We start from the raw sequence: 18,551 nt of genomic DNA, 5'->3' as shown, positions 1-18,551 counted from the left end.
GTTTCCTCTTGCATCTAAATTGGACAACTCTAGTTTAATGGTCATTAACAAGCCAGACAATGCCCATGACCTGTGCTACTGATTGTGACATAGTGGTTTGAGTATTGGACTATGATTCTGGAGGCCAGGGTTCAAATCACAGGTTGGCCATAACATCCATTGGGTGGCCTTGGCTGAGTCACACTCTCTCAGCCTCAGGAGAAGGCAGTGACAAACCTCCTCTGAACAAATCTTGCAGAGAAAATCCCATGGTAGGGTCACCTCAGGGTTGCCGTAAGTCAGAAATGACTTGAGGGCACACAACAACAATAAAATCTACTCCCAAAGAGTAGGCCCATTGAATTAATTAAACTTAAACATGTTAGGCTACAAAACTCTCATTTTTTCATTTGCTCTCCTCTAGTTGGGACCCGAGTTGTATTTAGGTTCATGTTTCTTAATACCAGACTTGTTGGCTATTTTGTGGCCTGTCCTGGCATATTTCGCCCAGTTGATCCAAGAAAAAAGAAGAGGGAATATAACCATATTTTTTAGCTGTGCAACACAGCAAATTATATTGTACTGTCTGTCCACAACATGGAAAAGGAAACCCAGTATTACATTTGCCATTTGCCACTTCCGTCATCCACCATAGCACATACACAAGAAGAACAGAACTGAGGGCATCATTTCCAAGGCAAAGAGACAAAATGATGGCACTTCTCTTGTCTGTTTTGTGCTCCAGTTAAATTACTAAGCATTTCAAAATCAGTGGTGCTGAACTGCAATTTCTATGCTTCAGTTTAGTTCTCTATGGGTGGAATACAGGAAGGCAATCTCGTGTACAAGACTTTACAATGCATGGAAAAAAATGCAGTATTTAAAATTATACTGAGTTTGTTTTATTTTAATCAGAATAAGTTGAGAAAAACACAAACACTTTAACAAATTTCATTTCAGTTGTGATTAAATGCAGTAGTTCCAGTAACTTAAGTACAAATATTTAAAGAGGCAACTTTTAAATATGTTTAGTCAAAAACTGGGTTTTATGTATCCTTCCACTTTAATTGGATGATTTTTCTCTCTCTTTCTGCTGGCAGGTAACAACCTTTTTATTTGAACAGGCATTTGGTGACTAATTGGCTATGCAGTCAGGTCTTTTAATGGGATTTCTGTGCTGTGCTGCACTTTTATTATTATTGTCATGTTTTAAAATGTTAAATTGTTATCAAGTATGGATGTTTTAATATGGTAGTTTAATTGGTTTTTAAAACTTTTTTATCATTATGTTTTTTAGATCAGTGCTTCTTAAACCACCCAGTGTGGGGGATCAGAAGGCGTTTGTTAGTTTATTTATTTGTTTTCTCCTAATGTGCCAGGGACTGGCATCGTACTGACTGTTTCTTTCTTTCCTGGAAACTCTCCAGAGGCTGGGAGCCAGTATCTCATGGACTAGCATAGTCCCACAACTATTATTTTAAGTAGCAATGTTTTAGATAACTTTGTTTTCCTAATGTGAATTGCCTTATCTCCCACCTCAGCAGAAAAGCAGTGTGCAAAAACTAATAATGAATACATGCACAAAGGAACAAATAAACAAGATGGGGACATGGGGATGAATTCTTATAATGTTTTGGGACAGGCAGGGTGTGAATTCATTTTGTAAATGCTGTAAGTGGTTTCTCTTTTTTTTACTTCTTTGAAAACAACAAAAATACTTTGTCATCACCTGAGCTGCTCAGATGTGTAATGGCATAGGGCCATTTTTCCACTGGAATATATTGGAAACTGGTAGGGAGGTGACCAAACAAAGTCAGTTGGAAGAACTTTTAGGTGTGCATGGAAGGGGGAGAATACAAGCATTCAAATCAGGATCTTAGTAATATTATCATCTTCCCAAAGTCTCTATGGCTTAAAATATGGCCTCTATCAAAAGCATTTGATTCTATATTTATCCCCTCATTGGCTAAAGTAAGATGTCACTCCTTCAAATCAATATGGCAATAGAGACTGGATAAAAAAACAAAACACATTGGCAAGTTCAGTCATCAGGCATGGTTCATTCACCTACTCAGTGTGAGATACATTATGATCTGCCAGCAGTGCCTTTTTGAAAAATTCCATGTAGGACAAAAAAGCCAGGCTCTATGGGAAAAACTGTTCAGCCTGTTGCTCTCCAGGTTCCTAGAGTTCCCCTGTTTTTCTTAATCCCTGAGTATTAGCCATGCTGGTTGGAGCTGTTTGGTGGCAAAGTTTAAAAACATTGGGGGTGCGGAGGTAACACACTGCCTACTTCTGATCGACAAAAATCTTACAACAGAAAACGTTAGAATCAGGAATCACAAGAAGAATATTTTATCCTCTTATGACACTTTGTTTAATGCCATTTTTACTTGAAAAAAAAAAAGACTTTCAAAGAGAAGTGAAACTCCTAAATTAAAACTTATCAAGTGTTCCAATTCTGCCAGCCATAGGCCAAATCAAAAAGCTATATTTCAGAGGAAGGAACTGGCAAACAACTCCAGGTCAATGTGGTTGCCCTAAATTGACAGTAACCTGCACCACACTGCAGAAATAATCCAGTTTGAGACCACTTTAACTGCCCTGGCTCAATGCTAGGGAATTCTGGGAACTGTAGTTTTGTGAAACAATTTAACCTTCTCTGTCAGAGAGCTCTGGTGCTAGAGTTCCCAGCATAAACTAAAGTTCCCAGGATTCCCTAACATGCAGCCAGGGCAGTTAAAGCGCTGCCAAACTGGATTATTTCTGCAGTGTCGATTGGACCACAGACATACACATGGGGCTTGTACGCAGAGGCCAAAAGGCCCATCTTCTCCCTGACCTCACATCATCATGTCTGGACAACACAGACCATCATCCCCAGGCAGGAATATCCAGTCCAGATGTGGCTTCAGCAGAACAGACCAATTCCACAAAGGGGCCTTAATGTAGTCCAAAAAGACTAGCTGTTTGCTGAGGAGTTTCCAGAATATTCCATGATGACAGCAGACTGGATGACCCTGTGCACCTGCTGCCTCTCTTACATCCATCCTGAAGGCCCCCACGGTGGCCTCTGATGTTGGAAGGTGGCACCTGGCCATGCGAGTGTAGCCAGAAGCCCCGTTTCCATCTTTACATGCCATTGAAGGGGCCTTCAGGCTGGATGTGGCAGCAGGTCCATTGTGTATTATTTATAGGGTTTTATTAGGCAAGGTAGTGGGTGGGCACGTTAACACATGTCAGTTACCAGCCCAGGGGTTAATATATACATATGTATATTAATTTTTAAGGTGGCATAAAACTATTTTGCTATTTTGACTACTTGATTGATCTACAACTGTTATGCACTGACGATGATAGGCACTGCAAGATTTTATTTTCACAGCTGGTCAGTAACAAAAATAATTTACTACTGAGACAAAAGGTAACAAGAAATTTTACCTAACATGGCTGATAGACTTTTAGAATGAAATCCAGACCCCACTCATGTAAAGTCAGGCTAAACATTATAGTTACCTCTCTTAGGGTTCTGTTTCAAAGTTTCACTGTAGCATTTTTTCACTACACTTGTCAGTTGAGGGGTCCAGGACAAAAAAAAAAAAAAAAAAAAAGGGGGGGGGGGAGAAAAGAAGGGAGGGTGACATCCAATACAATAAGGTACATTTCTTAAAATTTTTGAGGTGAATACGTTCTCCAGATGTTTATAGAGCCTGGCTAGAATTCTACGCTGTGTAAATGGGTCTAAAACACTGCTGGATTAAAGACCTAGGCTGCATCTGAACTGCAAAAATAATGAAGTTTGACCTCTTTAACTGTCATGGTCCAGTGCTATTGAATTAGAAGAACTGTAGTCTTATAAGGTATTTAGCCTTCTCTGCTAAAGAGTGGTGGTGCCACAATAAACTAAAAATCCCAGCATTCCATAGCATTGAGCCATGGCAGTTTGAGTGGTGTCAAACTAAATTATTTCTGCAGTGCCTTTTAATTTTATTAGGCTGCCTTTTAGTCTGCATCACTATTCTAGGTATGAAATCCATATGCTGACCGTATATAAGTCTCTTTTCTCCCCCAGAAGAAACTATTCTTAAACAAACAAACAAAAAAGTTATTATGTGAGTATCTAGAACATACGGCAAAAAGTTGTCAAGAAAATGCAAGGAAAGAAAATGCTTTCTTGCTTTTTTTTTTTTTTTTTTTTGTCTAGGCTGGAAACCAGAGCGGATCTATAAAAACTGACAATTTATTAAAAACACAAACACACATACACTCAGATTTAATTATTAGTACCAGTGTCTGCTCCCTGCCATCTCTCACCCTTCTGTCACTCTGAATAAAAAACACAATAAATTAAATACAGAAATGGAGTAATGAAATCTGAGCTGTTATAAACACAGTGCTTTAGTGACACACTTATTTATTACTTCTGTAGTCAAAGTTCTGCATAACAGAGCTGCCAGACCAAATGTGTCATTTCCCGTCATCAGTCAGCTCCTATTCTCCTGTCACCAAGTCAATCAGTCATCAAACCCAGTACTTTGCTTCCCCCCCCCCCCTTACTTTAATTAAGATATGAGGCATCAAAGAAAACTAAGAATGGATTTCCTCTCACAAGACTAAGCAAATTATTCTCTATTAACTGGTAATGAGAAAGCTTGAAAATGTTGGAAAGTGCAGCTCAGTATGAAGCGGGTGGGTGGATAGGGGAGAGGCAAAGACAAATTACATTTTATGTAGGCTCCCAACTCAGCCACTCTTGGAAAAACAGTATATTTCATAAAAATAAAATACTTTCCTACCATATTCTTCAAAGTGCAGTGAAAGAATATGGGCCATCTCAGCCTTTCTATGTTTGGAGACAAACCAGGCAAAGGAAGGCCTTTGTGTCAAAGGCTTGACATTTGGTTTTCTTGTGACAGCTTCCCTTATTATTTTCATCAGTTTTATTTCTGTTCCTTTGCTTTTTCATCCAAGCAGGGAGCTCAAAGAGGCATATGCTTAGAAAAACCCCAAAACGTAGAAAGAAAAAGGAAGACAAAAATACCACAAAGCCCCAAAGCTACTTGAATAATGCTTTGAAGTTCCAAAGCATGATTATACAACAGCAGCATATCACCAAAGATGTAATTCATTGGACATAATCATAACTATACAACTACTGAACCAAACAATCATCCATAAAATTATGTCAATATATTCTTTTAACATTTCTTTGTAATCATTCACTGGTGAACCTTAAGCTAAAGCTTCTTTTTATTATGGTTATGTTATTCCACCTTCTCCCACTTCACACAGGTCATAGTTCTACAGAAGTTCCTCAAACAGAAGATGATATGATGACGGGAAAGGTGAAGCCTACAAATCAATCAATTTTGCATGATTTCCTTGCAATGAATATGGGTGATGTATTCAGATGCATTCCTATCAAGAAAGAGTCAATTTGTTGGTCTCTCCTTCCAAACTGCTTCTGCTGCCAGAAAAATGGTTAAATAAATCATGACCCTTCTTGTACATGGTTCGCATACTGTGATAGCTGGAAGAGCTGGATTGTTTCCGACTACACCACCTCTTTCCAACAACTTGGTTTATTTTTTTTTATCTCTAATGTCCAAATACAGCAATCTGACTTTTTTTTCAACATGCATACAACAAACCATAGGTTATTCCTTTAGCCAGACTGCTGGGTTCAGGCATCACAACAAACAAACAAACCACGGATGGAATTTTCATGTTTGTTCATGTAGTTTATCTGCTCTTGCTGCTAGCAAGACTTGTCAGGCAGAATGCAAAAACTAGGCAGAATGTGAAAGTAGTGTGCATGTGATCCAAACTGTGTCTCCCTGATTCAGAATTCCTCAATCTGAAATATTCCAAAAACCAAAACATTTTTCATGTGTGAGTAAGATCATGACACCTTTGCTTTCTCATTGTTCAGTGTATACAAACTTTGTTTCATGCACAAAATATTTAAAATAATTAAAATAATTGCCTTCAAGTTGTGTGTAGAAGGTGTATATCAAACATAAATGAATTTTCTTTTTAGACTTGGTTCGCATCTCCAAAATAATGTACTTAAATACAAATACAGGTATTCCAAAATAAATTTAAAAATCCAAAATTGAAGGCACTTCTGGTCCCAAGCATTCTAGATAAGGGAGACTCAATCTTTACAACAAATAAATAAGTTAGTCTTCATCAATCTGGAGATATATTTTCAATAGTAAGATGAAAATACCCAAAAATAAGGATAAAAAGTTAAGAAAAGGAATACTTCACAGTTCACTGTTTTTTCTAAATATTATACATCTGTTATACAACCTGATGGAATAGCTCAATATTCTCAAATGGGGTTGAATATGTGTTGAAGAAAGAATATTACTTACGGTAACATGAAAGATAAACCACCATAGCATTTCCCATAATTTATGCAAGAGATGTGTTAATCTTTTTTGTTTTACCTCATCTAAAAAAAATCATAAAACACTCAAGACGGAACGAGACACATTAGACACATGGACAGGGTGAACATGCTCTGGACATGACCACACAGCTTCATTGGCTTGTCAGAGTACAGCCAGTTCTCAGATATTATTTGCTGACACTTCACACTCCAGAGAGAATCTACACTAGTGTATTGGGATCAATAACAGAAGACTGGTGAGGTTATAGTTTGAATCTTTTTCTATGCCCAAACACCGCCTACTGCTGCAGCCATAAAAAGGTTCACATTCCTGTACACAGATACAGACAGGCAAGGCTAATTCAAAGAATGCAAATGTACCAGCTGTTGTAAATTTCACCCCCTAGTTACATCAGAGTAGAGAGAAGAAGGGCTAATTTCCATGAGCAGTGGGCTCCCCCGCTTCCAATGAAAGACATTATTTTGGTTTTTGCCTTTTTTCCTTTCAGGCAACTTTTGACAGCTTCCAGAACTTAAAGACGTGGATTTTAAATGTATGGCAAGCTAGATATTCTTGGGGTGCATCTACACTGTAAAAATAATGCAATATGGTCCCACTTTAAGTGCTGTAGCTCTACCCTATGGAATCCTGGGATTTATAGTTTTATAAGGTCTTTAAGGTCTCTGTCAAAGAGTGCTGGTGCCTTATAAAGCTACAAATCCCAGGATTCTGTAAGATGGAGCCAAGGCAATTAAAGTGGTGTCAAACTCCATGTACAGAGTAGAGGCACCCTTGGTCTTTTTGGGGTGGGGGGTGGGGTGGGGAGAGGAGTATGACCCAGAGTATATTTACTTGGTCATAACCAGGAAGCCCTTACAGCAATACTAAAATATGTTTGTAAGCTTTCTTTTACTTCTGCTGTTTATAATCTGCATCCACTTTCCGTTACTGTAATCAATAAAGTTTATATTATTATTTCACAGTAGGATTTTGGTATTTTCCTGCTTGTACCCGAATCTAATTCGATGGAGTTCTGAATAGATTAGGGTTCCATGAGTAACACAACCTGAATAAAGTCCCCTGCCTGCCATCACACAAAAGGGTAAAAAAGGAACTAGGGTGCTTTCTGCACCGCCATTTGGGACGTCCTCCGGACGTCCCATTTTAAAAAAGGGGCATCTCTTATAGACGCCCCTGGGCCTAGTACGGACTCCTTCCGTACAAGATGGCGCCGGCCCTTCTACATGGCCGACGCCATCTTTGCGTATCGGACGCTGAGCGTCCGTACGCGTCGCGCCGCTTGTGACGTAGCGAGCGCGCCCCTGGGGCCTCGCTACGTCGCAAACGCAACGGAAAAAGAAGCTCCATTTTGGAGCTTCTTTTTCGGTCCGCGCGGGAGTCGGGCCGTGTGAAGGCTCCGGCTCCCCCGCAGACCTACTGCCGGTGGCGGCAGACCGCCGCAAAGCGGCGGTCTGTACCCCCCCAATAAAGCACTTAAAATCTCATTGTGAGACCCTAATGAATATGCAGTTTGTCCATCTGGTAGGAAGTGTAAAATAAAACTGGTAGACATTTAACTGAAGCAATTTTATATATTGAACCTCAGTTACAGATATCAATCTGCTTAAGTTCAATGCACAGTCCTATGAAGGAGTGCCATTAAGTTTATGTGCTATCAAATTCATATAGTCGGTAAAAGAATTTTGGGGATAAAAGCTACCCCTTAAGGTAAATAATCTTCACATATTTTCATACTCTATTTCCAGTGCAACTTAAATTTATAGGCCTCTGTGGTGATATTGTTCTTTTTATACAATGGCACAATAAGAGCACTTACCACTTGCCCATTCTGAGGATTTTTATGAGCATATGGGGGCCCACGAATATGATTCCACATTTGGCCTGAAGTCATAGCAAAAACGACACACTGAAAAAGAAGAAAAGACATCATTTAGAGAAAGCAATGAGGAAATGTAAGCTGACAGGGTTGTGTTCCCAGGAAATCAATGTCAATAATTTCAAAAAATCATCTTTGTTTCTCAACATAAGATTTGGGCTATTTACTGTGAAAGCAAGATAGGAATGGAAGAAGAAAGAGACTAGGTCTTCACAGGTTATTTGTGATGTGTCCAAACTTCAGAAAAGAAATCTTAGCCTGAGGTAATGCTTTATAAAACTTGTCTAGTACTCTATATTCTCCATCAATAAAGAGTTATATTCAGAGCGGGGCTGAATATACTCACTTTGCTCTTTCAGGGAAATGGGAGGGGGGATTTTCAGGCTAAGGGACAAATTTGGTAAATTTTGGTGGGGTTTAGAGAGTTTACTTTATATCAGGTAGCAAAAACTCACAACTCAGCGGATTTGTTGCCTCTTTTAACAGAAGCAGAATGTGCATTCTGTGCCATCTTTTAATGAGATACTAGTAGGAAGAACACTACATCTTAAAAGGAATGTTGATGATGAACATAAAGAAAACAAAAATAATACCCATACAAGAAATACATAAAATTAACCTAGACAATGAACACAATGAAATAAAGAGTTCTTGTACATAGGATCAAACATTTATTAGAATGGTGACTGTAGCCAAGAAATAAGAAGATGACTAGGGATGGGAAGGGCAGCTATGAAAGATAAAATCCTAAAGGGTAAAGGCACACAACTGAGCACCAAAGTCAGAATCATTCAGGCCATAATATTCTCCATCACCATGTACAGATGTGAAAGCTGGACTGTGTAAAAAACAGAGAGGAGAAAAATCAACTTATTTGAAATGTGGTGCTGGAGAAGAGTGCTGAGGATCCCATGGGCAGCCAAAAAGACAAATGAATGGGTCCTAGAACAGATCAAACCAGAACTCCCCCTGGAAGCCAATATGATAAAATTGAGGCTATCATACTTCATGCACCTCAGGCATAACTTATTTGAAAAGACATTAATGCTTGGAAAGGTAGAGGCAGTAGAAAGAGAGGAATACTACATGTCAGATGGCTAGACTCAATTAGAGAAGTCACAGGCCTGAGTCTATGGGACTTAGGCAGAGCAGTGGAAGACAGAAGGGTTTGGAGATGTCTCATCCACAGGGTCGCCATGGGTTGGGGCCAACTCAAGGGCAGTTAACAACAACAAATGGCTTCTTTCAATGGGCCATCTCCTTGATTCCAACAAAAACATAGTACATTTGGGGAGCTCCCGCAGGACACTTCCACCCCAGCACTAAAGTCTATATCCCATGAATACTGTTAAGCGGGTTTCCTTCTGTCTATTCTTCTGGAAAATGTAGAACTTAATTTCCTTTGTCATGAATTAAATTTATGGCAATGAAAACTGCAAAGTCTCAGTCAAGATATTAGTTGACGTAAGACATATGGTATACTGAACCTAAAAGAAAACAGTGATCACCAGTGCCGAGCGAAAGATAATAAATAATACATTTTAGAGTGTCAGCTGAAAAATTAAAAAAGTAACAGAAATATATGAAGAATCCATGTGATGATATGGGCTGCAGCTCATGAAAACTTATGTCAAATAAAATGTGTTAGTCCATTAGCCAAGGGGATACATGCCTTAACTATATCCAACTTGAATTACTATAATTCACTCTATATAGGACAGTCTTAGGTAACCATTTAGAACATCAGCACATCTAAAATGCTATGCCCAGCCTGCTAACTAAAGCTGGTTACAGGGAACGTATAACTTGCCTGTTAAAACAACTCCACTGACTATTAATCCACTTCCAGACACAATTTAAAGTGCCAGTTATGACCTATCAAGTGTTATATGACTTGGGTCCAGACTATTGGAAAGACCCAATCACCCTGTATGAGTCTGCTGGATAGAATGCTTGTAAAATCAATCACATATGAAAAGATTTGAAACCACAGTTTTGAACCATTGTTTTCTGGGTGCTGAAATATCAAGATAGATGGGAGAAGTCATTTTTTTTAGGAGCAGGTATGGCAGTGATAACAGAATGCCTCACTGAAGCTCAATGCCAGCCTCCATTATTCTCTCCATTAAAACATGGTTATGTCAAGACAATGCATCAGGACTAACGGCCAGGATAGAACTGCTTGCAAGTCCTTCCTGCAAGAATGTCAAAAAATAGTAATGTTCTAGAGGGAGAATAACAGTGGCTGGCAGGTAACCATCGCAGCACTATCACACAGATGTAGGAGTACCATCCATGAATGTCATGGTGATATAAGGGGTAGGGGGCTTGTACTTTCTACTACTCATAATCAATCTTCCAAGCAGAATTGTTTATAGGCCTATCAAAATGTCCATCAAAAATGTCTATGTGTGTAGTAAGTCTAGCACTTGTAGAGTCCTGACATAATGAGATGATTTTTGCTGTTGTTCTATTCCCTTATTATCTGCTCACTCTGAATTCTACTACTGCATATAGGCTAAACAAATAGACTAAGTAAAGAATATTTTTTCCATTTTCTAAGACTCAATGAAAAGGGTTTTTTTCTTTCTAATGATCTTGTCAACAAAATTTAGATGTGATTAGATTTTTGCACAGAAAGCAGCATTCTCTGTGCAAAAAAACTGTGCAAAAATGTTTCCTATATATGGACTCAGAAAGACTTGAATGCAAACTATGTACATCATTGAGAAATGAAGAAAGCTTACAGATGCAGACTCAGGTCTGCCTCATGACCATTCTCAGGTTTTGTTAAACCTGGCAATTATTAGCCCCTGCCAATGGCTTTACAAAACCAAGACCAGTCTTGATTAAATGGCAGTGTAAATTGGGTGTCAGCACCCACTACATGGGGACAGATGTTCAAACCAAAGGACACCAATATGACCTGCTGCCAACAATGCCTGCTCATGGGCCATTTTTCCAGCCACTCTTAGCTGCCATAGCTGTTTAAATTTCGCATAATGTCCCAGAGTAAAGCTACATCCAGGATTCTCAGAAACAGTGGTAAATTTAAAATAGCAGCCAACTTTTTAAATCTATCCACTGCTGTCAGGTAAGTGTGCAGTTGGAATGGGGACTCAAACCTTAAACCTTGGTGTAGAGGATTGCGCAAACCTCAAAATGGCCTTGTTTCAGACAATATGCCATTATTTTCTCTTTATAACACATTTTCACCATTGTGTTGTTTCCACCTTCATTGAGATACTACGGCAGAAAAAGGCCAAACCACTGAATGTGGAGTGTTAAAATGAAATCACTATTCCATACCTGTGAGTTGTAGTGAAGCTCCTATTATCCTTCTATCTATAAAGCAATAAGAATGAAACAGAGTGGACTTTGTTTCCTCCACAGTGTGCATGCTCCCCAACAAATTAATGATTCTGTTAGTCATCCTAAAGTTTAGTGAGGCTAAAAATACATAATATACATACTTATGCTAATCCCATTCCCAGGACTGAAACAGAGCAAGCATGAAGCTTGAGTTTAAAGATTTTTGAGGCTGCAAACACCTTCCAAAGGCAAGATGCCCATTGATTGACATGAATCAAGAGCAGAGTGGTTTCGACAAGCACATATCTAAAGCCTGGCACCCTGTTTCAACTGTTTCATAAACTGAACTGAACCTTCTTCTCACCACCTTAATGAATTATTTATTTAATGTAACAGGCTAGAACACAATTAATGGGGAAGCTAATAGGGAACTTTAATGGGTCATTTGAATTTACATACTACCAGGAGGCAAAGTGAATTTACACCATTATATGAATCCTCCAGATCTGTATCTGGATGGTTAGAGGAACAGAATGTATAAAAATGGAGCAATCTCGACTCACAGGAAAAGCTGCTTTTCATTTCAGTTTTTCCCAGTTGCCTTGGTTTGTTTTCAGATTGCCGAAGCTCATTTATTTTCTTTTACATATTGTTTCCTTGTGTTTTGTACAATAGGCCAGCATCTTGTAGCATTCAAGGTTCTTGTTGTTGTTGTTTTTTTACTTTTTTTACTTTACTTAAAAAGTTACTTTTTAAAGTAACTAATTTCAGAGACCTTAGATTAATAACTGCAATGAATTACTTTTCAAACTAAATTACTTCAAAAAGTAATTTGAAGTAAATCCTCAAATTCTGTTCACAACTTCACAGAAGAAATGCATGATAAATGGATATGATCCTGTACTTCAATACAGAAATAACTAATCAAGCCCTTCTGATTTTGGAATATATAGCTTCTCTTTATTTTAGTACTTTAAGTTGCAGCGCCATGATAAAATTTAATGTAGGGTGTATTTTTTTTAAGCCATCAAATCCTCTGAATCCCATTAGTGGTGTTCTCTGTGATGCTGTTATCCAATTTGTTATTTGCCACTAATATCTCTGCATATGTTCAAATCATTTTATGGATATTTTATGGTCCCTAATAATACTTTTATTCCACTCTTCATCCAAAGAACTCAAGCACTATATTTATGGTTGACCCACTTTATTCCAAGAAGAGAAAGGTAGCTTAGCTAAGGTATCTTTAGGTAATTACCTAAACTATCTTCAGGCAGAATGACATGACCGATCAAGAGACTGGAACAAAGTTCCTCTTAACCCAAATTCAGTATTCAGCCAGCACCAACAATTGTACTGGAGTTAACATGTGATGGAAGGGGACAGAGAGATATGTGAGGAGAGAACAACACTGCTAGGAAGGCACTGCCACACTGTTGCCAATGTCCCCACTCAAGAATCCTAACTTGAACTCCATAATTCTAATGGAAGGAAAAGGACAAAATGAATTTCGGAATGGGATGGCAACAACGTTTCCAATTTATTAATCACCATTGGTGGCTAGTGCATCACCAACCAGGCTTAATGTTTTAGAAGTAAAATTAACTATTATTGTCAAGAGCAAGTGGTCTTCTACTGTCACCAGTACCAGAATCATTTCTGTCTTTGTTGAAAAGATTCAAGTAGGCAAGCCATTTAGACAATCTGAGAGACATAATTTCAAGTAAATAAATAAATCAGCTCTATTAACACCTGCTTCTGACTGACTCTGTTTCTGCATCATGGTAAGCAGCAACTGCAGCAACAGCCTCTGCCTCTTGAGGACGTCATTCACTGAGTCATCTAGTGTGAGAATGGGGCACAGCAGAACAGTAACTGAGATAGGTAGGTGTTTGACTCAGGGTCCTCTTCTGAACATGTCTACCTGATAGCAAGGCAGAATTATATTTTGCATTAGTATTACCCAATTTTGCAAATGTTGTATTTAACATATTGTCATTAAAAAGTAGCTCAGTGTTTCTCCATAAGAGGGGTGTGCAACTGAGGAAGAAATGGAGTCTGAATTAGCCCTCTAGAAAATCGGAAGGCTGTATCTTTTCCTGCTAAAAGAAAAAGTACCACCAAATGCTTCTAGGGAGTATGGAGTTATTTTTTTAACCATCTTTGGCATTTTTAAAAATGCCTCTCTTGAGCTGGCCTAGAGGGCCTGCAAAATACAGCTGCTACATGCGGCTTTGAGCTTATGTGCAAAGCTGTGTGGGATGCAAGGGGCGGTGCATCCCATTTGGATGAATAGGGTGTGCACCCATGGCATGCACATGCTGCCATGCCACCACATGCACGAGCCCCATTCACTTGAATGAGACTTGAGCATACGCGGTATTTGGCTTACGGGGGGGATTCGGAACGGATCCCCCGCGTAAACCAAGGGCGCATTGTGTGGTGGAAATGTAAACCATGCCTCCTAGTAGATATTTTAGTCCAAAATCAATTTTTGATTCCCCCCTCCCCCTTCAAAATTGTTTTTGACCTCTGGGGGCCAAGTGAATTTTGGGTCATTTTGGAAAAAACAACAACCATGAAAACAAAAATAATTGCAAAAATTGTTTTTGAGCTCTGAGGGCCAAGTGAATTTGGGGGCATTTTGGGGGGGGGAAAACCATGAAAACAAAAATAATTGCAAAAATTGTTTTTGACCTCTCGGGGTCAAGTGATTTTGGGGCATTTTTTGGGGAAAACCCCATGGAAACAAAAATTATTGCAAAAAGTATTTTTGATCACTGGGGGCCCTGGAGGTTCACATGTGGCCCATAAGCCATACATTGCCCATCCCTGTTACAGAATGTCTTTACAATATTTAAAATGGAGTTGTCAAAAGAAAGAGGGCTTCAAATAAGAATAAATAAAAACACCCTTATACCTTAAAGGCATCAGATCCCATCTGATCTTGAAAACTAAGCAGGATAAGACCTTGTAAGTACTTGGATGGCAGACCACCAACAAATGCCAGGTCCTGTAAGCAATATTTCTGAGGAAAGAACTGGCAAAACCATCTCTGATTATTCCAAGCCTAAGAAGACCCTATCAAATTCATGGGGTCATCATATGTGAATAGGCAACTGGAAAGACAGAATTGAAGGCCAGAGCTTCACTTGCAGACTATCTGTATTTGACCCCTAGCACGTCCAACTATTACTGAGAAAGAGACTCTAGACTGAAATCCTGGAGAGCTACTGCCATTTGCTGGACTGATCTAGATGGACTGATCTAGCTGGGCCCGTGGCAGCTCCCTGAGTCTCTAAAGAACCACAAACCTACTTTGAAGTCCCAAGTGAGCTTTAAATGTCATTTTCTTGAACAACAAATCCATGTTTGTCTCCTTTCTTGCAAACACAAGAAACATGGTTCTTGAAATTGCTAAGGCGATTAAAAACAGTTTAGAAATAAGTTTAGCTGACTTTTTAGGCGGAAACTAAAAATCCATAAACTGTATAAGGCTAATACAAGACCAAAACAGTTGTTTGCTTCCACATCTAAACAGATCGATTAATATTGTTCTTATCCAAATTTATGCAACAAGTAACTAGATAGTATAGGCACACAATCTTATATCTAAATGTCACATTGTCTTAATGTTTCACTGTTATTCTTTGTTCATTTACAGTTCTAATCCCCTGCTGCTTCATATTATCTATTTCTTCCTAGTGAGCTACTGTGTCACTGTTGTGTGCCTTCAAGTGATTTCTGACTTTTAGCAATCCTAAAGTGAATTTATCAAGGGATTTTCTTTGTAGAATTTGTTCAGAGGGGATTTGCCTTTGCCTTCCTCTGAGGCTGAGAATGCCCAAAGTCACCCAATAGGTTTTCATAGCATATAAGAATTTGAACCATAGTCTCAACACTCAAATCACTACAACATGCTAGCTCTCAAACCACGGTAAACCACCAAGGTAAAAAAAAGGGTAGTGTTCCTGATGAGGAAACTTCAACACTTCAACATATGGACCACCAAACACAGTGTCCAAACATGAATCAAGAAACACAAGAGACACTGCAGACATGGTCAGCCAGCAAAATCAGAATACATTATAAACCATCCAGGGCATAAAATGCTATTTGAAAACACTGAAATTCTGGACCATGTCAACAACTATCAGGTCAAAATGAAGAGGGAAGCCATTGAAATCCATAAACACCTGTCCAACTTCAACAGGAAAGGAGAAACCCTTAAAGTAAACAAAGTTTGTCTACCAGTCCTGAAAAACACCAAAATCAAGACTCAGCACATGCAAATGAACATCACCCAGGGTTGGGGGTTTCCCAGCGGACAATGGATACTAATTAAATACAGTGCACCCTTTTTTACGTGGGGGATCCATTCCGCTGCTCCCCCACGTAAAAAAAATGTGTATGCTCGAGACCCATTGAAAATAATGGTGCTCGTGCATGGTGCCCCTTGCGTCCCGCGTGCTCCTGCGGGCTCTCTAGTGTGTCTGCATATGGTGTGTCCACATATGACGTGGGCACACTGTAGATACAAATTCTCCTTATATATCCTCCCACCCTGAGGCCCTGCTATTTACCAACATACCAACACACAAATTAACATGCAAATCACTTCCTCTCAACCAACGGTCACATAGCATATATACCCCCACGCCTCCATGCCACCATTCTCTAAAGATGCCAGCCACAGATGCTGGAGAAACATCAGGAATAAACTCTTCCATAGCCTGAAAGCCCGACAAAACACAAATCAACACTTTTGTTTTCCAAAGCTACACTTTTAATCCCCATTCTAAAACTTGCTAGAAAATCAGCAGCCATTTTGATTGACACATAGTTCTGCAGCTACCTTATCCAACTTGCTCCTTAAATTAAGAGAACCAAAAACAATTCTCTTGTTTTACATTTATGCATTCAGAAGCTGCAAAGGGCAAAGAAAAATACCAGCAGAAATTTGTGGAACTATCTTCCACAAGAAGCAGGGCCACATCCTGGAGACCTTGAACCTCAATCATGATGTAGACACAAAATCAATATTTTGGTTGCCAGCATCTTGTCTTATATATGGAGTTGCTCTTAGCAAGGTTACATGAGTCAAAGTTTCATAGGAACTAGAAGAACAAGGATCCTAATGTCAGTACACTAGCACACAAGTCTTTACTGTAATTAATATCCATGACCTGGGCATCTTCTAACTTGTTAGCCTGCTACAGTATTCAAAGGACAATCAAATACATACAAATGCCCTCTTGATTAGATTCTACTCAAACGCCTACAGTAACTTTTGTTCTAGATTTATCTACCGTATTTTCCGGCATATAAGACGACTGGGCGTATAAGGCGACCCCCAACTTTTCCAGTTAAAATATAGAGTTTGGAATATACTCACCATATAAGACTACCCCTCTTCCAACGCACACCAAATAAAAATTTTAAAAAATCAGATTTGATTTCAATATGGTAATTTTAATTCAAATGCTTATGACATGTAGGTACTTAGCAGGAAACCTTGTTATATACAAAGCCTGTTGGATTGGTCAGCTCTCCCTGCCTGCCCAGCCCTCCCTGTCTCCAAGACTATCAGAGCGGTAGCTGCTTTCATACGATCGTTGCATATGGTGGGGATGTGGCCATGGCTGTTTTTGAGCTCCCCCCACCATATGCGGTGGCTCGGAAGTTTCAGCATCTGCCCTATAAGATGATACCCAGTGTATAAGACGACCCCCGACTTTTGAGAAGATTTTCCTGGGTTAAAAAGTAGTCTTATACGCCAGAAAATACAGTACCAAATGATCTTTCAGAAACATGTTATTTTTCAATGCACAGTCAAATTCACTACATTTGAACATCCAGTAGCTCTTTTTGACTTCCTGACATCATGAGTAAAACCTTTGGTGCATAAGCATAAGCTAGGGTTTTATTAGACTCACACCCTGCTCCTTATGATACTCCCAATACCCCTCAATTTCTAGACTAATGTCTTCATTTTGTAGGCCCAACATAGTTTCACCTACTGGAAAAGCACCCATTCCCACATTCTAGCTTATTTTGTTCATAAAATAGTTCAGTTATAACACAAATGCCATATTTCTGCCTAGGGAACACAGAGGCCTCCACATTCGGAGTATATAATATGATACAGTTGCAAAATTTAACACAAAGGGGGGAATAAAGGTACTATTCTCAATGATAGAGGTCCACAAACTGAAATTCACCTATGTCCATAATTTGACTGTTTTCAGGATTGCCGAGTTTTTTTTTTAAAGGCAACAAAAGTAATGTAATAAAAATTCCAGGAGCCCAAACTCATTATAAGGATAATGAGTGGAGAAAATTAAATCAAGATTTTTCAATGATAGGTTTAAGTAGCTAAAGTAATATTCTCATGGGATAGGTAAAGCAATGGCCTCAGAGGAAAAGGTTTGTAGAAGACATTATACAAATTTAATCACTTAGCATGCCCAGCACATGGTAAGAACATAACAGGTCTAGAAAGACGGCATGGAAACTATGCTTGGTATAATAAACTTATTTTGCCATATTTTTCATGTCATCTTTTGAGGAGCCCAGCATCTTACAAATTTCAGTTCCTAAGACATATCCTTTTTACTGACTGTCTTTACTGACACTTGTACACCGCTTTGATCTTGGGAAAAGCGGTTAATAAACAATTTATTATTATTATTATTAAAATACCCAATGAAACTGCATAATCCTTGTTTCAATTGCATAAACATTGACCTTCTATTTCAAAGCAATAGCTAGCTGTAAGTTGAATGCCTTTGAACTTGAGAAGAGAGTATCAATTTAACCAATTTCCACCAACAACACTGGAACCAATTACAATTAGTCAGGGTATTGGCAACCTCATAATTGCATGCTCCTACCAACAACTGTAGTCATGTGTACTACCCTTGAGGTTTGGCCCAGCTGTTCCTCTTATGATTTCATAATCATTG

At 38.9% G+C, this 18,551-nt stretch overlaps 1 protein-coding gene across 1 annotated transcript in view; it reads right to left on the bottom strand.

Moving 5' to 3' along the window:
- TUSC3 (tumor suppressor candidate 3) overlaps positions 1-18,551 on the bottom strand; it is a 165,644-nt gene that overhangs the window by 57,948 nt on the left and 89,145 nt on the right. Inside the window, exon 6 of the mRNA XM_042470466.1 lies at positions 8,215-8,304. Coding sequence (XP_042326400.1) covers positions 8,215-8,304 — 90 coding nt within the window. The remainder of the gene's footprint in view (positions 1-8,214; positions 8,305-18,551) is intronic.

The sequence above is a fragment of the Sceloporus undulatus genome, chromosome 5 (genome assembly GCF_019175285.1).
Source record: "Sceloporus undulatus isolate JIND9_A2432 ecotype Alabama chromosome 5, SceUnd_v1.1, whole genome shotgun sequence".
NCBI classification, from domain to species: Eukaryota; Metazoa; Chordata; class Lepidosauria; order Squamata; family Phrynosomatidae; genus Sceloporus; species Sceloporus undulatus.
This window is presented reverse-complemented; position numbering and strand designations above follow the sequence as displayed.